This window comes from Arachis hypogaea, chromosome 15, assembly GCF_003086295.3.
Source record: "Arachis hypogaea cultivar Tifrunner chromosome 15, arahy.Tifrunner.gnm2.J5K5, whole genome shotgun sequence".
Taxonomy (NCBI): Eukaryota; Viridiplantae; Streptophyta; class Magnoliopsida; order Fabales; family Fabaceae; genus Arachis; species Arachis hypogaea.
Window position 1 is genome coordinate 155,625,267 of NC_092050.1, and position 27,468 is coordinate 155,652,734.

At 31.8% G+C, this 27,468-nt stretch overlaps 4 protein-coding genes across 4 annotated transcripts; 1 reads left to right on the plus strand and 3 right to left on the minus strand.

Annotated features, from left to right (window-relative positions):
• Positions 1–8,630: 8,630 nt before the first annotated feature.
• LOC112751611 (uncharacterized) lies at positions 8,631–12,489 on the plus strand. Its single transcript, XM_025800806.3, has 6 exons — positions 8,631–9,075; positions 10,352–10,405; positions 10,683–10,756; positions 11,234–11,351; positions 11,470–11,528; positions 11,943–12,489. The coding sequence occupies exons 1-6, from the start codon at positions 8,923–8,925 to the stop codon at positions 12,019–12,021; spliced, it is 537 nt and encodes a 178-aa protein (XP_025656591.1). The 5' UTR covers positions 8,631–8,922; the 3' UTR covers positions 12,022–12,489.
• Positions 12,490–12,765: 276 nt separating this feature from the next.
• Positions 12,766–15,343, minus strand: LOC112751610 (extradiol ring-cleavage dioxygenase). Its single transcript, XM_025800805.3, has 3 exons — positions 14,849–15,343; positions 13,246–13,616; positions 12,766–13,147 (listed from the first exon to the last, which is right to left on the minus strand). Exons 1-3 carry the CDS (start codon positions 15,221–15,223, stop codon positions 12,949–12,951), a joined length of 945 nt encoding a protein of 314 aa, XP_025656590.1. The 5' UTR covers positions 15,224–15,343; the 3' UTR covers positions 12,766–12,948.
• A 762-nt stretch (positions 15,344–16,105) lies between these two features.
• On the minus strand, positions 16,106–17,818 carry LOC112751614 (extradiol ring-cleavage dioxygenase). Its single transcript, XM_025800809.3, has 3 exons — positions 17,403–17,818; positions 16,675–17,048; positions 16,106–16,468 (listed from the first exon to the last, which is right to left on the minus strand). The coding sequence occupies exons 1-3, from the start codon at positions 17,637–17,639 to the stop codon at positions 16,261–16,263; spliced, it is 819 nt and encodes a 272-aa protein (XP_025656594.1). The 5' UTR covers positions 17,640–17,818; the 3' UTR covers positions 16,106–16,260.
• Positions 17,819–18,867: 1,049 nt separating this feature from the next.
• On the minus strand, positions 18,868–21,082 carry LOC112751612 (extradiol ring-cleavage dioxygenase). Its single transcript, XM_025800807.3, has 3 exons — positions 20,620–21,082; positions 19,583–19,956; positions 18,868–19,309 (listed from the first exon to the last, which is right to left on the minus strand). The coding sequence occupies exons 1-3, from the start codon at positions 20,857–20,859 to the stop codon at positions 19,102–19,104; spliced, it is 822 nt and encodes a 273-aa protein (XP_025656592.1). The 5' UTR covers positions 20,860–21,082; the 3' UTR covers positions 18,868–19,101.
• Between the last annotated feature and the right edge of the window lie 6,386 nt (positions 21,083–27,468).

Sequence of the window (27,468 nt, forward strand, 5' to 3'; positions counted from 1 at the left end):
TTTATTATTTATTTTTCGTTATACCATTCACTATTATTTTGGGATTAGGCATAAAATACATGAAAATGTTGAATTTTTTTTCCCGCTTTGAACTAATAAATTTTGTATTTTTTGGTCTTGTATTCTTAAAAAGATAAAAAAATAACAAATAAATAATATGGTCTTTAGTTTTTGAGAATATACGTAAAAATAAAATTTTAAAAATCACACTGCAGGTTGCCAACATATATATTAGTAGATATATTAACACACTCTTAAATCTTAAACATATGTACAGAGTACTAGTTTGTAAATTTTATGGGTTTATTTACAACAAATTTCTATCTTTTTGATAGTTTTCAAATTAGTCACAATGGGTAGTATTTATAACAAATAAAAAATATAAATTGATTGATGCTTTTTTTTTTAGTTTTTTTTTATTGAATTTGTCAATTATTTGTTAAATTGTAATTAGATAATTAGTTTTAACTTTGAAGATTTAACTTAGTAGATAATTAGTTTTAACTAGATAAATTGATTAATGCTTTTTTTAATTTTTTACTAAAGTTAACTATTACTACTTCTAATATAATTTTTTTAAATGTAGACTATTTTTTAAATATCTTTGCTAGTAATTTTATATAATATTTTTTCGTTTTCTTATTTTAAGTATCTTATAACATATAATACTTTACATTGCTGATTTTATAACTCATCCTCTTTACCATCACTTCTTTAAGAGATTCTAATATTTTATAATATTTGTCATCATTATTATGAGTTTATTACTTCAAATATTGCATAGAATGTTTATATGCATATAAATTACATATTTTAAAAGATATGAATAATTGAGAGGACATTAATATTATTAAGAAGAGATTTTAATAGTATGAGACATCTTGCTAATTATTGTAAAAACTGTTACAAAAAATAACATTAAGTTTGAAAAAAAGTTATATATGCTTAGTTTCATAATAAAATAACATCTACTATAATATTTTTTATATGTGGCAAAATTATAAGCAATTAATGTGTCATCATTTGAATATAGAATGATTTTGGCATCAACTTTTATAAAATATAAATAGATGATTTAGAATTTAATTTGTAAATGATCTCTTTTAGCAATGCTATAAAAAAAAGCATAAATTAAACAAAATACACATCACACTAAAATAAACTAAAAAACTAACAACCAAGACATAACAAAATACCCTAAAACAAATCATAATCAAAATTACATGACAAAACATAAATAAGTCTCTTCTTATATTGTTGAATACTTTTAATATTGTGTTTGTCTTGCTTTAATTTTTTTTCGAATAATTTCACTATGCTAATCAGTAATCACTCATATTATTTCATTTTCATAATCTTATCTCATTCATTCCACCATCATCACTGTAATGGTTAAATTAAATACAGTAAATTGTCAAACTAAACACAATTATATCCGATTTTCATTGCAGTATTCAAACATTGTTCACTAATCTAAGAACTAGGAACTTTGTAAACTCTTATGCACAGAACCAAGCCTTGTTTTTCTTGGATTTCCAACAAGCCATGATCAAAATGAGCTTGCTTGATATCAAAGAAGGTTCCAAGGGCATGTTAGAGATAATTGTCGTAAAATAAACTGAACTGGAGAATCTAATTATACTTTATTTAAAATTAATATAGGATCTATGTATTTATATATATTTATGGTTTGATAAATATTACATTAGCACTGATGAACATAATTGACAATTATTAATAGTTAATAATTAATATAGAATTCAATAATTTCTCCAAAAATTTTGTAATTTCATTGAAATTGAATATGTTACAAACTTCTGAAAAGTACATTGTTCCACCAAGATTAGTATGGACTATATGGATACTCGGCTTATGTAGGTTATGCCTCCTTAAAAAACTCCTATGGACAAAACCCTGGAGCTTGGGAAAAAATCCAATAGAGAAAAAAGAGTACATCAACCATGCATAATTTAAGGAATAATGAAAAAAGAGCTCAACAATTTTTATAACCTCATACAACTAAGCTCTAGAATAAAGAACACCCTTAGAGTCGGCAAGAAGAAGGTGAATGAGTTCCGACGGAAGCCTATTCAAAAGAGAAACGCAGAACTCGAAGAACCTATTTTTGTCAGAAAATCAACACACTTCTCTCATGACATGGTAGATAGTGACATCCCACTCAAGAGGAATGAATTTATTTCACAATGTCTGCGAATTCCGGAAATCTCCGGCATTATCATGAATAATCTAGAGAGCCACCATGTAATTACTTTTACATTCTACCCTTCTGTACCCAAACTGCCACGCCAACCACAAACCATGGCGAATAGCTATTAGTTCCGCTGCGAAGTTGCCGGCGAAACCAATATGACTAACGAATCCGGCAATGCAGTTGCCATATTGATCTCTAAGCAAGCCACCACATCCAGCTCTTCCTGGATTTCCTCTTGAACTTCCATGCACGTTGAGTTTGATAGCCCCTTTCAGACGGTGGAACCTAACGAACTAACTGTTGGTTTATGGTATAACCAGAAATATTTAGGACAGAGATATAAGAAAAATACGTAGGTGAAAGGAATGGGAATCACACATTTTTACTTTACTGAAGCAGTACATTTATAGGATTTTAATCTATGACACTACCACATCACCACTAAACTAGGAAGTGGGATGAACAGAAACTGCCACATACCCACTAGATAAGGAAGTGGAATAACAAAAACTACTTTTCTCTTAAAGTGCAGGAACCACTAATTGACTAAAACAACAAACTGAAACAATAATAAAAAAAAACTTAATGCAGTCCAAAAGCAAATAATTAACACTCCTCCTTGCTTTAGGATCTGCAAACTCCAATTTTCTGCCTCAATAGCTCAAACTTGCTGACAGGAAGTGGCTTTGTAAACAAATCTGCCAATTGATCTTTTGACCTGCAATAAACCAAAGTTATTTCTCCATTTTGCTGCATCTCTCTTAAGAAGTAGAGCTTGATGTTAAAATGTTTAGTCTTGCCATGACACACTGGATCCTTTGAAATCGCAATTGCTGCCTGGTTGTCGATAAACACTTCTGTCTTGTGATTCTGTTGGAGATGTAAATCACATAAGATCTTTTTCAGCCACAAAACTTGATTTACAGCTGCTGTTGCTGCTATGAATTCAGATTCTGCAGTGGATTGTGCTACTGTCTCCTGCTTCTTTGTGCACCATGAAAAAACTCCTGAGCCTAAACTGAAACAATATCCGGAAGTGCTCTTCATGTCATCAATGGATCCAGCCCAGTCACTATCAGAGAATCCACACAACTTGAAATTTTGACAGCTCTCAAACTTCACACCATAATCAACAGTACCTTTAATATATCTCAATACCCTTCTTGCTGCCTTTAAATGCATTTCACTAGCACAATGCATAAATCGAGAGAGAAGACTTACAGCAAACAAAATGTCCGGCCTTGTTGCAGTGAGATACATTAAACATCCAATCAAGCCCCTGTAATAGCCTTCATCAACTTTATCAGCACCATCTTCTTTGCTCAGCTTCTCCTTTTGGTTCATTGGTGTGCTAACCGCTTTGCACTCCTCCATCTGGAATTTTTTTAAGATTTCCTTAGCATATTTTTTTTGACATATGAACACATCGTCCTCATTTTGTTTGATCTCAATTCCAAGAAAATAAGACATAAGACCAAGATCAGTCATTTCAAAAACTTGCATCATTTCTTGCTTGAATTCTTCAACCAAACTTGTATTATCTCCAGTTACTAAAAGATCATCAACATAGAGGGAAACTATGAGAAAATTTTTTCCCTTATGTTTTACATAAAGAGTGGCCTCAGACAAGCTTTTTACAAAGCCTATGCTCAATAGGTGTTCATTTATCCTACTGTACCAAGCTCTTGGTGCTTGTTTTAATCCATAAAGGGCTTTTTTTAGTAGATAGACTTTATCTTCTTCTCCATGCATAACAAATCCCTCTGGCTGCTCCACATATATCTCTTCTTGTAAAACTCCATTTAAAAAAGCTGATTTGACATCTAAATGGAATACTTTCCAGCCTTGTTGAGCAGCAACTGCTAACACCAATCTAATTGTATCTAATCTGGACACTGGTGCAAACGTGTCAGAATAATCAACACCAAAAATTTGTGCATACCCTTTTACTACAAGTCTGGCCTTGTATTTATTGATAGAGCAATCCGCATTAAGCTTTGTTCTGAACACCCATTTAACTCCAATAACTTTTCTGTCTTGAGGCTTGTCAACCTTTTCCCATGTGTTGTTTTTTTGAATCATTGAAATCTCATCCTCCATTGCCTTTTTCCATTTTGGATCCTTGAGTGCTTCTTCACAGCAACTAGGTTCGCATACTGCTACATTGCATCTTTGATAAATGTCTGACAGCAGTCTTGTGCCTCTGATGGGATGATCATCTTCTAATTCATTTTGACACAACTCTGTTGTTTGGTTTCCGCCATAATCATCTTCAATATTGTTACAAGGTTCAATTGTTTTTTGTGGGTTCTTCCAATCCCATTGTTGATCTTCATTGAAATGCACATCCCTAGACACAGTCAACTTTCCAGATTGAGGATGATACACTTTGTAGGCTTTTGAAACAGAACTATAACCCACAAAAATACCCGGAATTGCTTTCTTGTCAAGCTTGTCGCGCTTAACCTGTGGAACATGTGCAAAACAAACACAACCAAACACTTTAAGAGAGGTTAGTGAAGGCTTATATCCATACCAAGCTTCAAAAGGAGTTTTGTCTTTCAAAGCCTTGGATGGAAGTCGATTTTGAAGAAAAACGGCTGTGTTGGCCGCTTCAGCCCAAAATTCTTTAGGCAATTCCTTCTCATGCAGCATGCATCTGGCCATCTCCATTACTGATCTATTTCTCCTTTCACTAACTCCATTTTGCTCTGGAGTGTATGGGGTTGTGAGTTGATGTACAATACCAGCTTCTTCACAAAATTGATCAAATTGTGTTGAGGTGTACTCCTTCCCATTATCTGATCTTAGAAATTGTATCTTGCACCCACTTTGAGTTTCCACCATATTCTTGAACTTTACAAAGACTCCAGCCACTTCATGCTTGAATTTCAAGAAAAAAATCCAGCACATTCTTGTAAAATCATCTATGAAAAGAATAAAGTATCGACTACCTTGTAACGATGGAGTTCTTTGAGGTCCTGCCACATCAGTGTGGATGAGTTGCAGCTTTTGAGAGGCTCTCCAAACTGTTTTGGGAAATGACACTCTATTTTGTTTACCAAATTGACAGGCATTACAATTTGGCAAATGATCAGAGAGTATTGGTAGACCTTCAATCATATCTTTCCTCTTCATGTTCAGCATCCTTTGAATATGACAGTGACCAAGTCGCTTATGCCAGAGTTCAGTGGGACTGACTTGGGTGATGTAAGCTGTCTGCTCCTCCACAATTGGATCAAATGAGAAGCTTTTTCCTCTCATTTTAACCCTTAAAATCTCCCGACCGGTAGTGTCAAAGATAAGACAATGTAGATTTTCGAAAAAAACTTTAAATCCCTTTTCTAACAATTGACCCACACTAAGCAGATTTTGGTCAATGTCAGGCACATACAGAACATCTGAAATGGTTTTCATACCTGAGCTAGTTGAAATTACAATTGTTCCTTTTCCTTTTGCAGAAATATAGTCACCATTCCCAATTCTGACTTTTGAGAATTTAGCAGGCTTCAAATCCTTGAAAAGAGTTTTATCATATGTCATGTGGTTTGTACAACCACTATCAATCAGCCAGCATTCAGAACTACTCCTTGCTGAGAAGCATGTTGCCACAAAGATTTGATCTTCTTCATTTTGCTCTACAACATTGGCATTAGCTTCATGTTGTTGAAATTTGCCTTTGCAAATTACAGCTTCATGTCCAAGCTGATTGCACTTGTTGCACTTTGCGTCTGGTCTTCTCCAACATCTGAAGGGTGGGTGACCCATTTTGCCACAATGCTCACAAGGTGGGTAATTTTTCTTTTTACCTTTGTCTTTGCTTTGGCTGCTTTGACTACTTCCAACTTCATGATGCTTGGCTGGTAAAGCACCTTCAACCACGTGATCTTGTCTCATAAGCCTTCGCTGCTCTTGGGCCTGCAAGGCATGTAACACTCCTGCTAAGGTGATTTTGGACAGATCCTTCGTATTCTCCAAAGTAGTTATTGATGCTTCATATCTCTCTGGCACTGTAACTAGAATTTTTTCCACAATTCTAGAATCAGTGAATTCAGTGCCGAGTAATCTAACTTTGTTTGCAATAGAAAGCAACCTGTCAGAGTATTCTTTGATTGTCTCAGAATCTTTCATTCTCTGCATATCGAATTCCCTCATCAAGTTGAGCACTTGCATGCCTCGAATCCTCTCATCCCCTGCGTATTCTTCCTTTAAATAGTCCCAAATTGCTTTTGGTGTTTTGAGAGTCATGATTCTGGTGAAGATTATTGATGAAACACCAGTAAAGAGACATGATCTTGCCTTTGCCTTCCTTGTTTTTTTCTCCTTGTGCAATTTTATTTGAGCCATGGTAGGATTGTTTGGCAGCGGAGGAATTTCGTAATCCTCTTCCACGGCTTCCCAAAGGTCCAATGCCTCCAAATAAGACTCCATTTTAACTGCCCAAAGGTCATAGTTTTCTCCATCAAAGGTGGGCGGAGCAATTTGTGAGAGACTTGCTTCACCTTCCATTTTCACAGGCCCCGTAAAAAGAATGCTGTGATACCAATTTGTTGGTTTATGGTATAACCAGAAATATTTAGGACAGAGATATAAGAAAAATACGTAGGTGAAAGGAATGAGAATCACACATTTTTACTTTACTGAAGCAGTACATTTATAGGATTTTAATCCATGACACTACCACATCACCACTAAACTAGGAAGTGGGATGAACAGAAACTACCACATACCCACTAGATAAGGAAGTGAAATAACAAAAACTACTTTTCTCCTAAAGTGCAGGAACCACTAATTGACTAAAACAACAAACTGAAACAATAATAAAAAAAAACTTAATGCAGTCCAAAAATAAATAATTAACACTAACATTCTTTACATACAAACACAATAAATTGTCAAACCAAACACAACTATATTCGATCTTTATTGCAATATTCAAAGATGCTATCAAGAGATATTTACTTGGCCTAGACTTCGTTAATGTGATGCGATATGATGAACAAAGCTTGAATTAGAGCTCGGTCGGTTGATAGTGTATGTAATGGTATGCGCAATGAAAGTTCTGTTCAGTTTTTGTATATAAAAATAATAGAATGTGACTATTTTTTTTTTCAAGAGAAGATTTCTAATAATGTATTGAACTGTTGATTTTTAATTTACGAATCTTAACAACCTGCAACCTGCAAGTAATAATGATTTTCATATTTTGAATTCAAGATTGGGATAAAATATTTTTCATTTTGAAATTTCTGGTATTTTCAAAATTTTACCTAGATATAATATCTATCCAAATATACTAACATATTAATATATCAATATTTTTAACTAACATATATTTTGAATTTGCTACAAAAATAAAATTAACAATAATTTAAGTCAATAATATAAGCGTCATGAAACATTAAAATAACTTCTTTGTTATACATAAATTCATTAAAAATATTATAATATATTGTTTTAAGTGAATAAAATAGGCTAGAATCTAATAATTATTCAAAATATTGTTACTTATCATCATTAAATAGTACATACATAAAACGTCATCTCTTATAAAAACTGAATCTAACAAAAGAAAAATTTAGTAATGATTCCGTTAGAGACTCCAAAAATATTTTTAGAGAGAATCTCGTCAAGAAAATTTTATTTTATGCTCAGTTTAAATTCAATCTATTTTTATTAAGAGTAAGATTTAATTTACTCAAGTAGTTCAAACTAACTTTAACCAATTTTCTTATTGAAAGCATTTAGTTTTAACTAAGACTGGATTTAATTGAAATTTTTATTGTTTCAGTTGTGGATTATATTACATTTTAACATTCTTATTACCTCAATTAAAAAAAATCCATTCTTAATTTTTTTTAATTTAAAGACAAATAAGTTATTGACTAATTGAAAATATAAAAACATCTTTTACCTTCTAAAATATGAATAAGAAGACCTTTTTCATTTTGAATTCTTATTACTTTTTCATATTGAAAAATAATAAGAGATGTCTTAAACTTTTTATCATCCTTACACGAACAATTGGTTTATGGTATAGAAGAAATACATGTATACGTGATACTAGATATTGGATGTTAACGAATTATTTAGAAACCAACTATAAATATAGTTATCCAAATTTATCCTGCTACTGTCAATTTTAATAGGGATTTAAAAAAATGAAACCCTTAATGAAACCCTTCTATATTCATCTGTAATTATGAATTGAATCTTGACGAATGATTAATGAAATTGAATCAAGAAAACTAGACATTTAAATTTTTTTGTCCAATAAATAAATTTTTTGAAAAAACTTAAATACCGTAATTTAAAAGGTAAAAGACGTTTTTATATTTTTAATTTATCAAAAATTTATTTGTCTTTGAATTAATAAGCCTGGACTTATTTGTTTTTTTTTTAAATCATACTTCTTCTCGAAACAAATGTTTTGGGCTTAGTTATAGGCTTTGAACTCAGGCCTAGATATCTCAGATTACTCCAAATTCCAAAGTTTTCTCAAAGGGAAAAAAAAAATACGATGAGGAGAGAAAGGTCTTCGTCCACATGAGCTTAGTTTCAGTGAAGTGGTGTGGTTGCGATGTCTCCATCGAACGAACTTCCGAAACGAATTTCTGAAAATTGAAGCAATTTAAAGTGCCTCAGCAACTGTGTGGTGTATTTTCCTTTTGTTTCTCGAGAAAGTGTGTTAGATAGAGGAAGAGAACACGATGGAAACGATGAACAGAGCCTTCGAGAAAGTGAAGATCATGGTAGGAATGGAAGTCGAAGACGAAGAGCAGCGAGCTACTGCATTGGACGACAGCAGCTCTTACGCATTCATGGACGAATTCAACCGCAACTGCACCTTGTCCACCAAACAGGTATTCCTTTCGAGTTTCGATTCAACCGTTTTTGGTTGCTTGTTTTTTTGTGTGTGAGATAAAACAACGTATTATGAGCTGAGAAAGGAAAATAGAAGGGAAAAAATCGAGTGAAATTTGATTATTCGATTTCCGAAATGTAAGTGTTAGCTGGATCTGTGCTTCAGTTGTGGCATTTTTGACATTGCGATCTCGTAGCGTGTGATTATGCATTTGTGTCATTTTCAACGTTCAGAGGATTTGATATTTTAGCTTAATTTTACTGTTGTTATATTTGGATGTGTGTGTAGTGTTGATTTAGTAGATAGATGGCATGGAAATTGTGGATCTGAGTGTCGTTGGACGAGAAAGGTTGCTCTACTTAGGGAGTTAATCTCAGTGAGATTTCGGTTGGTCTTCAATGCTTTAATTATGAATGAGCTGGATGCAATATAGAGGTAGAGAATTGCATGGTCAGTGTTGCTTTAAGGAAGAAGATGTTGCTGTGTTTTTGTCCTTGGACGATATCATATTGGGAAATTAATCAAGTGACATGGCGACTGGGTACTTGAGATATCCTTTTTGTTCTAGAAATGTTATGTGTTGAATTTTGTGTTGTTAGAAGATAATTTATGCTGGAGTTTAGGTGATGCGTGAAAATTGTTGGCGGGTCGTTTGTAGAGAAATTATGAATATCTTCACCAAAATGCTTTGGGAAATATTTCTTAGGAAATCTATGAATTGGACGAGTCATGAATGCAGTACTTTTGTTATTGGTATGAATACTTATGAGTTATACAGGTTATATAAGAGTGGTATAGTATAACTTTGAGGCTTGTTTGTGTTGTAAGATGTGACTTTGTTACTAAGCAGAGATAATTTTGATGGATTGTGTTTCTAAGGTGATGAATATTATTGTTTGGGTCAAGAATTACATATACAGGACTTTTGAATAATGAATTTGTTTCCCATTCAGATTACTTTTATTGTGGGAGATTGGTTTGTTAGGACTTTATGCAATGTAGCACCAATTTTGTTGATTTTTCCCATTAGAACCACAGGAGTAGTGGATCTGTTAACCCTTTAAGCTGATGTTTGTCTTATCCTAATCTGTTGCTATTGTTTCTGTATTGTTTTAATTTTGTATTGAAACATGTCATTATGTGTCAACGAGTCAACCTCCTCTAGTTTTCTTCCTTACTGGAAATCTTTGTCATCTTAAAACCTGTGTTGTTTTCACTCGGTAAGCTTTCTATATGTGAACTGTTGGACTAATAAGCTCTCTGTTTATGAGCAGAGGTTATATGGTTTTGCAATATGCTTTTCGGCTGGATTAACTTTTACACTATTGGTAAGTCTATAAGCATGATTTTTCTTTCTAATTAGAACTTCTGCTATATATTAGCTTTTGGTTTAGTGCAAATTATTCTTCATAATGAAACCTTTTGTTGTATCCTTTTCTTTTTGAACTATAAAAGAATCTTATTATTAAAAAAAAAACCAAAGAGAAGAATACAACTATGATTCTTTCGGTACTTTCTGTATAATCTTAGGTTTTTATCTCCAACTTATATTTGACTACATGGCTAGAAACTAATGTAGTGTCATTTATTCTTACCATTGTACAGTCAATGCTTGTTTTTCTCAAACCAATCAAGTTTGCGGTAGCATTCACTCTTGGCAATTTGCTTTCACTTGGAAGGTATTGACTGTTTTGGAGCTGGATAATGACTGATTCAGTGATTCTTGACACCCCCCCCCCCCCCCCTTTTTTTTTTCTCTCTCTTAGTGGTTTGACATTCATTATAATGTGCATCTAATCTTGTGTTGTTCTTGTATAGTTGCTGTAAGTAGCTAGATTGATCAGTGTTGAGGGATTGCTGGTCTTATAATGATAGTTTCCCCATACGTGCCTTGAATGTATACTCTGCCTTCTCTCATCATTTGAGGAATTGATGCCCATGTCCCTCTTTGTATTTATTACTAAATTAACTGTTTTCTTGTTACACCTTATTCTTTCATCTTAATCCATAAGTGTTTAACATTTTAAATTAACATTGACAATAATTTACAGCCAAAAAAGTGTGGATGGCTTTTGTTTATTTATGTTCTGTTAAATTTGGTGTAATAGTTGTTTTGATTTCTTCAAATGATAAGTTGGAGTCTTTTATGATGGCAGCACAGCCTTCCTCATTGGTCCTAAACGGCAATTCACAATGATGCTTGATCCTGTTCGTATCTATGCCACAGCCATATACATTGCAAGTATGATCATTGCTTTGTTCTGTGCTCTATATGTAAGTAAAAGTGCATCTCTTTAGATTCTTCTATTTCCGCACTGAAAAAACCAAAAGGAAAGGAAAAACGTTCTTTTTATTAAATGGCATTTCATCTTATTGGTTTTGCACTGAGCAGGTTCATAACAAGTTGCTAACACTTCTGGCAATTATTTTGGAGTTTGGAGCACTGATTTGGTACGTCATATTTTATAGTTTCCAAATGCCTTCCATGTAACTTATTTTTATATTTTCTTCTGTTTAAGTCCATTAAATACATGTGCTGTATGTGCGAGTCAATTGTGGGGAGACTTCTAGATAAGTTCAATTGGCAACTTTTCTGGTTTCTGGCACTAGCAAAAAAGAGATTCTGAAAATCTATGGAGTTAACAAAAGACCTGTTTTTATTTGAAATGGCTTGGGTCCTCTCTAATTAACGTGATATGGTTTAACTCAGCCAAAGTACACTGGGGGGAAAAGAATAAAAATCTAACGTGTGCATCACCCTTTGTTTGGCCATTTCAATTTATTGGATGCAATATGATTCTATTATGGCCTCATCTCTGTTACTCTCTTGTAAAACTGACTATTTTCTGATATTTTGATTGACAGGTATAGCTTGAGCTACATCCCTTTTGCTAGATCCATGGTTTCTAAAATCATGGTTTCATGCTTCGATACTGAGTTTTAGATCTTACACTGAAGCCACAATAGCCTTGTCAAATGAATCGCATTGAACCCCTCTCAATATATTTGTTATCCAAAGGAAAGGGATTTTGGCTGCTGAACTGCGAGTCTGAAATACAATGAACGGATTGGTGATTCTGAATTGCTTGCACCTCCATGGAGGATTAGGTTCCACTTGAAAGTAACAAGTAAAATCATGTGCATTTGTCGTGTACTGTGTATGGGCTAATATAAAGATTTCGTTTATCCTAACTTTGCCCTCTCCTGACTGTTTTATCCCCAATTTCATGTTGGAACTTCAAATCCACATGCTGCTTGAGGGAAAACCATGTTTCAGTGTGCAACCTTTTATTCGAAAGTTAAAAAGGGGAGATGTATTTTAGAGGCCTCATATACCACAATTTTGTTCGTAATAGCTGACGTTTGAGAATCTTGAATATATGTTTTGCATTTTCATGCATGCATTACACAATTTCAAACCTTTTCTTTATATGCATGTTTCGGAGACTACTAGAAAGTCAATATTTTTAGTAGGAAGAAAATAGAGAATTGGCTAGTGTTGATTCAAATATAAGACATACAAAGGAAAAATATTATTGGTCATTTTACATTTCTCATATTAATTTTAATGTAGTTATTTTTGCTTAGAGTGAATCAAAATTAAATTTTAAATAATAACTCTCTGCAATTGATTGCATGGAATTAAGAGATCAGGTGTCTTTACATTACAATTTTGAAAAATGTAATATTAAAAATAAAGTATTAAATAAAAATTGTAATTACTTAATGTTTATAAGAATTCGAAATACACATTAAAGAAGCATAAGATTAATGGACAATGAACTACAGTTTGATGTACAATTGTAACAATGAATATTTTTTTTGCTATAATAAGACTAGAAATCCAGGAGATCCAACAAATATGAATGTTTCAAATGGTATCAGCAGCTGTAAAACCAAAAGAAGCATAAGACATAGAACCACCATCCCAACTGTCATGGATAACCTTGGCCTTTGCTTTTTCACCAGCAGCCCCCATTGCCACATGCAATGGGAAGAAATGATCCGGCCATGGATGAGCCATTTTTGCATATGGTGCCTTCTCTTCGTACTCATTTACATCCTCAAATCTGTGTTACAGCCATGGAATTGCAAAGCAAGCACTTATTATATTAACAGACATAAGATAGAAAAAAAAAGTGTTGAGCTAGTTGAAAGGATTAGATACCTTCCATCAAGAAGAGAGGTTTTCAACCAGGACATGAATGCTGAAGCCCAGGGAGCTGGAGGGGTATTCCGAGGCGCGATTGCCCTGAGGTTATGGGTGGCACTCCCAGAGCCAATGATAAGAACACCTTCATCCTTGAGAGATGCCAATGCCTTCCCCATGTTGTAGTGGTAAGTTGCACCTCTGCCTGTTGAGACAGAGAGTTGGCACACTGGAATGTCTGCCTCCGGATACATCAAGAAGAGAGGCACCCAAGCGCCGTGGTCAAGCCCCCGCCTCCGGTCCTCCTTCACACGGCTGAACCCGGCTGATGTTAGTAGTTCTTTCACCCTCTTAGCCAATTCTGGTGCCCCTGGTGCTGGATACTTGATCTGCTTTGCAACAGTTACTCAATATGACAGCTCTATTTGAGTTATTCTAACAAACTTTGCATTATGTTTTTATTTTTCGATATTGTTTATTTTCTTAATTTTGTAAATAGAAAGTAAAATAGAAAATAAAATTTTGTTTTTACTGATTTTTTTTGTTTTTATATATATTATACTCACAACTAAAGAAAAACTCTATTTAAAATAAGAGTTTAAGTTAATGATGAACTATATCTTAAATAGTCATCTTCTTATTAGTTGTAACCATATTTAAGTGATGCTCTAAAATTATTTAAGAATTTCTTGATACTCACTTAAAAGTGAAGCAGAGAATATGTATTAATTAATCAACCTCCTAATCATGATTTTAAATTAAATTAGCATACAGCTTCCTTGCATTGTTTGTGCCAACTGCCATTATAATCATGTACCGATGATCTCTAGGACATTTTTTATGGCATAGAATATTCAATGTATAAGCCTTGTAGTATACAATTTTACGTATTTTGGATTTGTGGTGGTACAAAAACGTTAACACCTCAAAAAAACTACCACAAATATTTAATCAGCAGTAGTAGGAAGTCGTTGGCGTGAAGTCGTGAACATATGATTATTATATGAAGTTTAGCAAAAAAATCAAAGTCAGAAATGGAAGCGATAAAACAAGCGCCAAGGAAGCATTTAATTTTATGTTTTTGTTTATGTTTATTTTTATTTGTTTTTTTTTTATTATTATATCTTGATTTTTGCTTCACATCACATATTCACATGCTATTATGCCAACACGAACAAAGCGTGTTTTATTATTTTATTGTTTTTTGGCCAATTACTTTATATAACGTAAAATCGTAAATAGTTTTAAAAATTAAAGCAATTCGCTTATTGATATTCATATGCTTATGCAGACCAACTTTATGTAAGCTGGCACATTTTGACCAAATTCATTGAATTCTTTAGAATTTCATGTAATATTTGTGGGATTCCATTCACACAATTTTATTTACTGTTAGATAGAATATACGTTTTATTTGATCAATTTAAAAATATGTCGATATAATTGTTAAAAAATATTATATACAAATAACACTACTACCAAAATATTCGTTCATCTTTCATTCTCATCATAAAAATCTATCATAAGAAATAAGGAACTTAATTTCAACATGAATCATTGAAGTTATTAGAGAAGTATGAAAATAAAATCAAACTCATCAAAACATGAAGAAGAGACTAACCTTGTACATGGCCCTTGGAAAACCATAGAAGTCATAAATGGTTTCGTGGCGGTCAACGATGTTGACCGTGGGGACATCGGTGTCCCAGTGGCCGGAGATGATGAGGATGGAAGAGGGTGTTTGGGGACAAACCTCCTTCCATGACTTCAAGAACTTCCATGCAGGGATTGACTCATCTATGGCAAGTTCTGGTGATCCATGTGATATGTAGAATGTTTCTCTCATTCTCATCAACCCCATAACATTGTTATTGCTGTTATTCTCTTCCACTTCTTCTATTGTTGTATCATTGGAATCACCACTTTCTTTATTCATCATTTCTTTCTTTGGTGTAGAATTACTAGAAGTGTAACACAATCTAAAGATCTTGTTCATTGAAAATACAAGCTATCTAGAAAGAGATAAGCAAAAGAATGAAGGAATTATGTATATATAAATGTAAGCACTTTGTAATTGTATTCATATCTTATATAATTATAGCTTAAATCCTCAGTGTTTTTGCTTTTGACATTTGACCAATAATTTTCTTAATGATTCTATTGGCCATCATTGATGTTGTGATGACTCTTTCTAGGGAGTAATTTTCAATATGGACCGGCCAGCCATCATTATAGACAAATTAATTCATATAATTATAATAAACATTATTTTTTATATTTTGATGTATTGGCACTAAAGATAGATCACACTATCTTACACATTATAATTTAATCAGAAAATGCTATTTGTATACTAAAATCAGCCACCAATGTATTTATGTATAAATACATGTATGGTTTAATTTATTTTCAATGTGTATTTATATTTTAGTATGTATTTTATACTGGTGGCTGACTTTAGTAACTAATTTTGGTGTACAAATAACATAACCCTTATGTTTATCATGCGGTTCTAAGAAATTTTATAAGAAAATAGTTATACTCTTAGTAATATCACAGCATAAGTATTTTATGTAACAATCACCCCTGTTTTTTCCCCTTGATTTATTTATTTATTTTTTCGTTCAACCAAAATGCTTTCTGACAAATAAGATGATAATACATTGGAAAAAAAATTGTGCAACAATGAAAAACTTCTATTTAGCTTCTTCTAATAAGTAAAGGAAAATACATGTCAAAATATCAACAACATTACATATCGAGGAGAAGAAAACAAATAAGATTTCTTTATCAAATTTGCATGATAACGTTAACAACACCGAAATCTTATCCCACTAGCTAATAAATGTATAAATTAAATTACATAAAACAAAAAATATTAGCGACAACAATAGCATTTTATTCTATTAGGTAAGATTATTTCATGGATTAAAATACACACAATGAAAAAAGTCCATCCAAACACAATTTATTACATAAGTCAGTTCCTTAAATTAAATCACACGTAGATAAGTCAGTTCCCAATCAACACTATTAAGAAGAGCAAGAGCCAGGAACTTCATTAAACTGGTAAGATGAATAAGAGAGACATCCCATTTCAATATTACTGTGAACAACTTTGGCCGTCGGATTCCCACCGGCAGCACCAATGGCAACATGGAGCGGATAAAAGTGCTCCGGCGACGGATGAGCCTTTTTCGGCTGCGGTGCTTTCTTATCCCAATGGTTTATATCATCATATCTAAAATATCAAAATTTAGTAAATTCATAATTCAATGTATTTAGACATAATTTGCATCAAGATACCTTCAACAGTGAAGGTAACAAATTTCTAAAAGTAAGTTGATAATTAAGACTGTTAGATAATAATTTAGTCAAATATGTCAAATTATCTTCTGGTTTTAAGTTATCAACTTCACATGTAAACAATTACATAGAAAAGGGTACCTTCGTTGAAGAAGAGTTGTTTTCAACCAATCATCAAATTCCTGAGCCCATGGAAAGACATCACTGCTTCCATCTCTAATTAACTCTCTCAAATTATGAACTGCACTTCCAGAACCAATTATAAGAACACCTTCATCTTTAAGAGAAGACAATGCTTTTCCCATGTTATAGTGATGAGTTCCATCCATATGAGATTGAACAGATAACTGACATACCGGAATGCTGGCTTCCGGGTACATCAACATCAATGGAACCCAAGCACCATGATCTAGCCCCCTCCTTCTGTCTTCTTCCACCGCGCTGAAGCCGGATTTTTGAAGTAGATCTCTTACCTTCCTTGCAAGTTGTGGAGCTCCTGGTGCTGGATACTTAATCTATATGCCAACAGAAGATTAAGATCAATTCATGGCTAACCAAGAACTATGACCAAAAATTGTTCTACTTTGTAGTATCCTTCAAAAGGAGCCAAAAACATAACATGGTTAAGATTAAGAGCTAAGATTCCCCATCACAAAAAGATACCAAATTTTCAATCATTTCTGAAAAAAGAACAACTGAGTATTCTAAATCTGTTCAAGACTTAAAAGATTGTTTGGTCTTTCCCACTGACATCCAGAGACTATATAACCAAGACTTTGACTAATCCGATTCGAACAAGTTCAATCTAATGAAACTTTGCATAAGAAGGATGACAAAGAAGGAAATGAATGAATCTAAAGGAAAGAAACCTGGTAGAGAGGTTTAGGGAATCCATAAAAGTCATGAATGGTGTCATTCCTCTCAACAATGTTGACAGATGGAACACGAGTGTCCCAATGAGCAGAGATGATGAGAATGGCAGAGGGAGTCTGAGGGAAGATGTTCTTCCATGATTTGAGCACCTTTCTTATCTCAATTGAATCATCAATGGCCAACAAGGGTGATCCATGAGATATATAGAAAGTTTCCTTCAAACTCAAAGCCATGATTGATGATGGCTCTCTTCTTCTTTCTTCTTTGTTGGTTGGTTGGTTAGATGATGCAAGGTTCAACTTATAATAATGAGAGAATCTTCAGAGAGAATACAAAGATTTTATAAAAAAAAATAGAAAAATTTTAAGAATTAAAATATGTATTTTTAGCTACTTTTATTTAAAACTATGACATATAAAAAAACTTATCTTGCTGTGTATCTAAAATACTACATAGGATTCTGGTAACAACAGTAAAAGTGTAGAACACCAGAAAAGGAAAAATGTTGACTTCTTTGTTATTTTTTAGTTTTTACCATTTAAATATAAAAGTAATATCAAATAAGTTAATTGTCAATATATCATATGATAAATACAAAAGAAAAACTAGACCCATTTTGATGACACACCACTCAAAATCAAATCTACAAATTCAAGCATATTTTTCTAGCTTGGTTTAACATTGAAAAACAGAGTAGATCAAATTAAAACTCTTATAATCTAATACTGTGAAATAGGAAAAACATAACAAAGTCAAGTTTTCTTTAAAAAAAAAAAAATTTAAATGATAAATTACATTGAGATTCTGAAAGATAAAATGATAATACATATGATATACCTCAATATATATTAGTAATTATTTTTGCAAGTCTTTTCTAAAGGATACTAAATTACTTATTAGGAAAAGAAAAGTATATCACACATTTACCCAAAATATACACATCTTATCCTCATAAGTCATAACAGCTCTACACAATCAAGTTTCAGGTTTAACAAATTTGATGCTTTCTTGGGGATTCAATTCCATGCAGTATAGGAGACATAACTTAGAAAGACCAAACAACATGAAAATTGAAATACTAACTTCAGATGCCAGATTCTGCATAAAAATGTTTTATCTCTACAAGTAGCTTTGTGGTCACCTCTGATCTAGGAATACATGTGGTTTCCACATAAATAAACAAACAAATAAATAAATAAATAAGAAAAAAGAAGTGGCCTGCTATGAACTTCTGCATGATCTGCTATAGGCAAAAGCATCAAGTTTCAAGCCATTCTCTAGCAGAGAAGAAAAGAGTTCTGGTGCATCACACAGTTTTTTCATCACTACACATTAATTTGAACAGAGACTATTACAGGAAACAACATTGTTATCATTTTCATCCAAGAGATACATATGCATACATCAATGATCTTCTTCATTTGGTTTTTATACGACAGCAGATAATTCACAACTAAAATATAAGGATGAATCTTTCAGACCTTGATTTTAATCCATTAAGAGTATGCTACAACAAGCATCACTGCAATTCCACATGTGTAATAGAATAGAGTTAATTACCCTTTTAAAGAATATTGAACCAATCATCGTCTCAATTCAAAAAGGGAAATCATTAAATATCTTTTATTAAAACAGTTCGTTATACATCAATTTTTCTCACTATATTATCAACAACTGAACAGCATTTACAAAGTATTAAGCAGAACACGAGTCGGAAACTTCAGTAAACTGGAAAGAGGCATAGGAGAGAGATCCTAATTCGATATTGCTGTGGATAACTTTGGCCTTTGGATTTCCACCAGCTGCACCAATGGCAACATGAAGTGGATAAAAGTGATCTGGCCATGGATGAGCCTTCTTCGCGTGCGGCGCTTTCTTATCCCAATTGTTTACATCCTCATATCTACAAAAGCAAGTGAAAAGCCTTCAGAACCAATCCATCAAGAACCAACATTCAATGCTTGCTAGCTTTAAAATGTTTTTCCTCCATTCATGATATCTGTCACTTTGTCAAATTTGGTACATTCTCAAGATATATTTGAGTTATGAATATATCAAATTTCCAAAGTGAGAGGTGTTACGAAATGGAGAGAGTATTAGACTATTGCGGTTAACATCCTTAATAAGATCAACCAAGCAATTAGCAAACGTGAACATCAAAGCATAAATAAGTTACCTTCCTTCAAGAAGAGCCCTTTTCAACCAATTATCGAATTCCAGAGCCCAGGGAACAGCAGTGTTGCCGGAATGAACTCTAAGCTCTCTCAGATTGTGAACAGCACTTCCAGAACCAATTATAAGCACACCTTCATCTTTAAGAGGTGTCAATGCCTTTCCCATGTTATAGTGATGAGTCCCATCCTTATCAGATTGAACAGACAATTGACATACCGGGATATCAGCTTCGGGGTACATCAACAAGAGTGGAACCCAAGCACCGTGATCAAGCCCTCTCCTCTTGTCTTCGTCGACACGGCCAAAACCGGATTTTTGAAGTAGTTCCTTCACCCTCCTTGCCAACTCTGGAGCCCCAGGTGCTGGATACTTAAGCTGTTGGCAAATTAAGCATATAAGCAATGAAGAGATTAAGATCATCATCCATGGATAACCGAGAACCATGCCAAATGACAAGCATTAGCATCATATGAAATGCCAAAAGCCGAACTTTTGAGACATAATTGTGTCAACAAAGTCATTGGCAAATCTTCAAGAAGAAATCATTTCTAGTATCTTAAAGCTATATTGCTAAATCCTAAACAATTGCATGTGAGTTTTCATAAATATATCAATTATCTAATGATTCTCAATTATCAACTTCACATGAAAATAATTAAACGTGAGTCTCTACCATAAAAGAATCGGACAAATTCCAATGCAAGAAATAGGAATTACAACTAACTCGTGCACTTGGCTAAGATTTTTGGACCTATTGCAGGAATTTGACTAATCCGATTCGAATAACCAACAGAGTTTTTCATAGCTAAGTAAGTTTTTGGTTGCTCACGGTATCCTAAGGACTAATCTGTCGCGAATCTGAGATCAGCTCCATACACAAGGCAGGATTGGAACCACGATATTTGTTTAAGCATGTGAACTAACCACTCAACCAATCAAATCCAAGTTAATTATAGCTAAGTAAGTTGATGAACTAATTAAACAACTATATTCCCCAAAAAAAATATATATATTTTAAGATAAGAAAGAGTGCGAAACCTGGTACATGGGTTTAGGGAAGCCATAAAAGTCGTAAATGGTTTCGTTTCTCTGAACAACATTGACGGAGGGAACTGCTGTGTCCCAATGACCGGAGATAACAAGAATGGCAGAAGGTTTCTGCGGGAAAATCCGATTCCACGATTTAAGAACCTTCCTTATCTCAATCGAATCGTCAATGGCCAACGTTGGTGATCCATGTGATATGTAGAAAGTGTCCTTCAAACTCATCAAAGCCATTACCTTCTTTATAATTTCCAATCAACGAATCAAAACTATGAATATCTTTTCTTTCTGGATTCTTCTCTATCAATCTTTCTTTGTTCGGTTTTGAATATATATGACTTTGTGATGACTGTGTCTTATATATACAGAAATCGTTTATGGTTAATGACGTTAGGTTCCAACCACTTTCCGTCCCCGTCGTTGAATTTCAACACACGTTAATGGAAATTATTATTTTAGATTCTATTATCTATTATCCTATTATATATTTTTAATTTTACACCCAAAATGTGCCACATGTAATTGTAATTAGAATTAAATCTTTCCTTCTAAAGTCACCAAAAAAAAAAATCTTTCCTTCTAAAATTAAGAAATTTTTCCTTCTTCCATAATAATTTTACAACCAAAATGTGTTATATGTCATGTCACTCCTCGTTACAATTGAAATTAAATCTTTTCCTCCAAAATTAAAGAATTAAAGAGTTCTCCCCTCTCTCATACCAATTTTACAACCAAAATGTATCACATGTCACTCATTCATTACAGTTGAAATCAAATATTTCTCTTCAAAATTAAAGAGTTCCCCCCTTCTCCATCTTCCTTTCTCTATCTCTCTTATTCTTTCAACTATTCTATCTATTTTATATATTATAATTAATATCAATGACTAATTACTAATTTGACAATTAAAATGTGTAACATGACATTCTTTAATTGCATTAAAATTAAAATTAAAATATTAAAATTGAAATTGAAATATACATATATTATGTATCATATATTACTATCTAATTTAATAATCAAATGTGTCACATGACACTATCTTATTAAAATTGAGCGAAAATATCTTTTTCCAAAATCAATAAACCCCCTTCCTAAATTCTCTCATCTACCTCTCAATTTTTCTATTTCTCTCTACCATTTTTAAGCTATATATAATTTATATTTTATATTAGTAATTTTGACAAATCAAAATATGTAATCCAATATTTTTTATTACAATTAAAATAAATTTTTTTTTCAAAAATTAACAAACTTACTCTCACTCTCATTCTTTATTTTATCTTTCGTTCTCTTTTCTTTCATTCTCTATTTTTTTACCTTTTTGTTCTACAGAAAACAAAATTAACAAAATAATATAATTCAAATAAAAATTATTATTATTATATACATATTTTTTAATTTTAAATATTTACCACTTATCTTTCTAGTTTATATTTTTATTTTTTTTCAAATATTTATTACATATAATTTGGAGAGAATACTAATGTTATAATTAAAAGTTAGAATCAAAATTCAATTGTTTAAAATATTAATTTTGAATTAATTTTATAACTATCAATATAATTTTATTATACTAATATCTAATTATATTTTTATATATATAGAGAAAAAAATATTATTTTTAAATAATAAGTATAAAAATTAATAATTTTTATTTGTATAATAGACTTAATACCTAATTAAATATAAAAGTATAGACGTTAAATTGTTTTAAATTTTAGATAACGAATGTTAAAATTAATTGTTAATAAAAAATTAGACATTTTTATATAAAAATAATAACTAAAAATCTTATTATTTGATTTTTTATCTATAGATACCTTGGCTTTTTTAGTCAGAGATTTTTGTCAACCTACGATTTTTTTTGTAAAAGTAATTTAATTTTATAAATCTTTTGTGCCATGCATAATCTATACTGTCAGAATAAAGTGGATTGTAATTTAAAAAAATGTATATTCTCGTAATATTATTACGAATAAAAATACTAATATTAAATATATATAATTTAAGAAACAACACGTGAATAAAATGTGTAAGAAGGCATAGCCGTAACTTTTTGTTAATAATTTTTTTAAAATACTTGTTATGAATAAAAATAATGCAATTACATATCCTTTAAAAATTGTCTATCATTTAATTTAAAAAAAATTAAAAAATAAATGATTTTTTATAAAGATAAATGATTTTTTATAAAAATAAATATTTAAATTAATTAAACAATATTATTTAAATAAAAAATTGACTAAAAATTAAAAATTTAAAAGATAAATAATATTTTTCGAATAAAAGTAAAAACTATTTGTAAAAAAATTAAATTTTAATGAATTTAACATCATTAGAAATCCGAAATCTTTTTTCTTTTTACTAAAACCTTTCTGCGGGAAAAATAGTTATTTCAACCACTAAAAAATAAGCTGATAACTAACAATTAAGCTAATTTATCCAAATTGTCTTTTCATAATACTATAATAGCATCTTAGATTTTGATGAAATGGCAATTTGAATGGTTCACTATCAAATTATATTTTATTGTTAAGATAACAATATCAATATAAAACTTTTGGTGTCTAAAATAAGTAATTAATATAGGATCTTCTTTATATACCATGTTTGGAGAGGACCCCGGATTAGGGGTGCGTCATTGATTACGTGTGCGTTGGAGTCAAATGTCCTTCATAGCGGTAGGTAACAATTTTGGATAGTCACATTCCATCTTTTTTGTTTTTTTATCAAAAAAAAAAATGAAAACTAGCTATATGCTAAACCTATCACCAGTCTGTTTATCCATTTAAATAGGTGAATTTTGCCTCTAAAATTAAACTCGTTGAAATTTCGGGTTAAACGAGCTGAACTCGATTAATCCGAAAAAAATGATGGATTAAACGGGTTAGTCTGCGGGCTAAACGGGCGGTCCGTTTATTTTTTACATTTTTTAAAAAAAAACACTTTTAGCCAATATTTTTCCCAATCTGACCCGAAAATTCGACTCATCAACTAAAAAATTTATTTTTTAAATGGTTTTTGACCTAAAAATGGTATTTTTGTCAAAATATTTTTAAAAAATAAAATAAAATGATAAATAGGCTGGCCGTTTAATCCCGTCGGACTGACCATAAACGATCCGGATTAAAAAATTCTGGCCCGCAAATAAAACGGGTTTAAATAGACCAACCCATTTAATCCACAGACTTAACAGACCGGACTTAAATGAGCCGAACTAGCCCGTTTGACAGTCCTAATATCCATTATCCAACATTAAAACCGAACATTCTATATCCTATGCTCTTTTATATATTTTTTCTTCTTCGAATACAACATTGTAGAAAGTTTTTCTTTTAATCATAAATTTCAACTCTAGAATCAGAAATTGTTTTTAATATTGGGACAAATATGATGTATAGCTACATTATGAGAGTGCAAAAAATTTAACCAAAATGTGACGGCTTTAATCAACAAATTGAACGGTCCAATTTGAGAGAGAGTAATCAGACGATCCGATTAGAGGCATTGCAGGTGCACAAATCGGACTGCATGCCACGCGTTACACATGCATGCACCCCTAGCCCATGCTTGTATACTACGGCTGCTTACCTCATCCCTTTCATTCTCGTCCCACTCTTTCCTCACTCACTCTCAAGTCCCCAACCTCACTTTCAACTCCACTTATTTCACTCTCCATTGTTGAAGAATCGGACCTTGGGAGGTAAAAAAAATTAGACCACCAGCCTTTAATAATGCCAAAGAGAAGAAGAATAAAAAACGTCAATCGTCCGAAACTCCACATTACTAATTATCTTCATCATCTTAATTATGTAAGTTTTAATTTTTAAATATTTTGATTTAATTAAAATAATAGTGATGTTAGAGATCAATAGAAATAGATAGTGTAGTAATAATTTTTATTAAGATTATAGGTGTATGATAATAAATTAATTTATTATTAATTGTGATTAATAAATTGATTATAGTAATAATTTTTATTAAGATGTAGGTATGATAATAAAATTATTATTATTAATTGTTATTAATAAATTTATTGTAATAATAATCTTTAGGATAAAGTATATTTTTTGTCCCTGAAATTTGATAAAAGTTTTAAAAATATCCTTGAATTTTATTTTGTTTCAATTTTGTCCCAAAAAATTTTCGATTTGCATCAAATATACCCCTAACAGCTAATTTTTCAAAAAATTTAAGACCGATTCAAGAACAATTTTATAAGAACAACCCTCAACTCAAGCAAATCAAGCATAATTTTTTGCATTATTGTTAGATTGGTCTTAAATTTTTTTAAAATTTAGCTGTCGATAGTATATTTGATGCAAATAAAAAATTTTTGGGACAAAATTGAAATAAAATAAAATTTAGGAGTATTTTTAAAATTTTTGTCAAATTTTAGGGACAAAAAATATACTCTACCCTAATTTTTATTAAGATTATACGTGTGATAATAAATTAATTATTATAATTGTTATTAATAAATTTATTGTAGTAATAATTTTTATTAAGATTATAGGTATGATAATAAATAAATTAATTAATTAGTATTAATTGTTAGTAATAAATTTATTGTAGTAATAATTTATATTAAGATATAGGTACGAACAATTATTATTAATTGTTATTAATAAATTTATTGTAGTAATAATTTTTATTAAGATTATAGGTGTGATAATAAATTAATTATTATTTGTGTGCATAAAATTAGTGGGTCTGATTTCATTGTCTAAAAAATTTTTTGTAAATAATGTATGCCCAGTGTCCGATTTGTGTCTCTTCTCATCTCCAAGAAATCAGACCGTTCAATTTTTTTCCATCAGTTAACTGTCATTACAACAGTGTAAAACACCCCTAACTTCCTTAACGCGGCGTTACACCAACCTACGTGTCATATCGAAAAAAATTAGCCGGACAACTTGCTCAAATAAAACAAATAAAGCAAATGTTTACCCAAATACAACAATTGAGAACTGGTTACTTACTTGTGCTATTTACATTATATGTAAACTGTGGAACTCCTTTCACTTTTTTGAAGAAACACATAAACCGCGGTTTATGAACAAGGTAAAAACCACATAAACCGTGGTACCCCTTTTACGGTTTACGAATAGTAGCCATGCATACATAATCCTCTCTTCTCCTACTACGGTTTATGAGGATTTAAAAGTATATATATACACGATAAAATCAATTGTGTATAAAATGATCATTTTTACAATGGCTATTGAGGAAGAGAGTTTCCTAGTGCTAATACATTGCTCTGAAAAATTCATAGAAGCAAGAAATATGGTGTGAAGTTTACTGACAGAAAATTCTTGAGTGTATTTATCAATTTATCAAATACCTTGTCAGATCTAAAGAACACAGCATATTGCAAAAGTTTGGGGTGTTCAGGAACAAGTGGGTAAAGAAGTTATTTTATAAGATCCCTATCATAGTTGTGTCAACCGTTGTGAAATATGATATGTTTGTGATAGCGTTTGATGAAGATCTTTGGATTCTGTTTCATTGTCATAGGAGTTTTTCAGAGGTCAGAACGCAAGTTGTACGCTAAGTTGGAGGTCGGTGTCGACAGTTTTGGGACATCAGCTCCGATTCCTTACTCAACTGCCATGAGCGGTGCTTCTAGTTCGATGGCTGCGGTTGCACCAACTCATCCGTACGTTGCATCTCCTTCGTTTGCGGCTGATTTAGACCGTACGGTGGCAGTTGGTTCTATACCATTCGAGAGCCGTTCGGTCCGGCAGCAGACAGATGAGGTGGCTAGTGGTCCTGCAGAGTGATGGTGCATTCTTCAAACGGCATGTGGAAGGTGTGCGTCTCAGAATGCTACCTCTCAATGAATGCGCTAAGTAGAGACTCATCAACTCAGAACCAGTGACTGTTCAGTTTAGCCAAGTGATACAAACTCGCAGTTTTTAAATACGGTATAATCTGTTCATGTAGAGGCATATTCTGTTGTCTCCTAACACAAGAAATACACCTAGTCAGCTGCAACATGTAGAAGACAACATTATTTCGACACTCTTCCACTTTTAAAAACATACGATTCACTAATGAAAAGATTAATTCGACACATCAAATTTAAAAAATTACGGTTCATTAACGAAAAAATTAATTCGACACATATCAAATTATTACAAAATATGGTTCGCTAACAAAAAAATTAATTCGCAAAAAATAAAATTTTAAAAAAATATGGTTCTTAAACCAAAAAAATTAATTCCACACATCAAATTTTAAAAAAATTTGGTTCAGTAATATAGAAAATTAATTCGCGAAAAATCAAATTTAAAAAAAATATAGTTCATTAACAAAAAAATTAATTCGATACTAATCAAAATTTAACGTACAAATCATTTCACTGTTAATTACTTACGAATTACACAAAGCACAAATAAAATTCTAACATATAAGTTAAAAAAAAAACTCCTTACTAATGAAATTTTAATATATAAAAAATTAACTTCTTGATTAATATTTCCAGTCACGTGAACAATACCATTCAATCGGTACATACGATTTTGGTATTCAATCGGTACATACGATTTTGGTCTTCCATGGCTCCACCACTTTAAAGTCTTGTAGTCCTCTGATTCTCTCCCAAATGCTCACCTCCATCAATTTTAACTCTCAACTATGTAATCCATCACTTGGTCTTGTGAATTATGTATATATATATATAATTATTCATAAATTGTAGAAGGGGTACCACAATTTATGTCTACAACATTTTCTTCTTAAACCATGAAGGGATTTCACCATTTACGTCCACATATTTTTTTTTATAAACCTTTAAAAAGATATTACGATTCATGTGTTTTTTTTTAAAAAGTGGAA

What these genes read in the sequence shown, in the direction of transcription:
- LOC112751611 (XM_025800806.3), top strand. Translation starts at nt 8,923, where the DNA reads ATGGAAACGATGAACAGAGCCTTCGAGAAAGTGAAGATCATGGTAGGA. An exon ending in GCACCTTGTCCACCAAACAG is followed by an intron (nt 9,076 to 10,351) that starts GTATTCCTTTCG and finishes GTTTATGAGCAG; the next exon opens with AGGTTATATGGTTTTGCAAT. An exon ending in GATTAACTTTTACACTATTG is followed by an intron (nt 10,406 to 10,682) that starts GTAAGTCTATAA and finishes ACCATTGTACAG; the next exon opens with TCAATGCTTGTTTTTCTCAA.
- LOC112751612 (XM_025800807.3), bottom strand. Translation starts at nt 20,859, where the DNA reads ATGGCTTTGATGAGTTTGAAGGACACTTTCTACATATCACATGGATCA. An exon ending in TCCCTAAACCCATGTACCAG is followed by an intron (nt 19,957 to 20,619) that starts GTTTCGCACTCT and finishes ATTTGCCAACAG; the next exon opens with CTTAAGTATCCAGCACCTGG. An exon ending in AGGGCTCTTCTTGAAGGAAG is followed by an intron (nt 19,310 to 19,582) that starts GTAACTTATTTA and finishes TTGCTTTTGTAG; the next exon opens with ATATGAGGATGTAAACAATT.
- LOC112751614 (XM_025800809.3), bottom strand. Translation starts at nt 17,639, where the DNA reads ATGGCTTTGAGTTTGAAGGAAACTTTCTATATATCTCATGGATCACCC. An exon ending in TCCCTAAACCTCTCTACCAG is followed by an intron (nt 17,049 to 17,402) that starts GTTTCTTTCCTT and finishes GTTGGCATATAG; the next exon opens with ATTAAGTATCCAGCACCAGG. An exon ending in ACAACTCTTCTTCAACGAAG is followed by an intron (nt 16,469 to 16,674) that starts GTACCCTTTTCT and finishes TTGATATTTTAG; the next exon opens with ATATGATGATATAAACCATT.
- LOC112751610 (XM_025800805.3), bottom strand. Translation starts at nt 15,223, where the DNA reads ATGAACAAGATCTTTAGATTGTGTTACACTTCTAGTAATTCTACACCA. An exon ending in TTCCAAGGGCCATGTACAAG is followed by an intron (nt 13,617 to 14,848) that starts GTTAGTCTCTTC and finishes GTTGCAAAGCAG; the next exon opens with ATCAAGTATCCAGCACCAGG. An exon ending in ACCTCTCTTCTTGATGGAAG is followed by an intron (nt 13,148 to 13,245) that starts GTATCTAATCCT and finishes GCTGTAACACAG; the next exon opens with ATTTGAGGATGTAAATGAGT.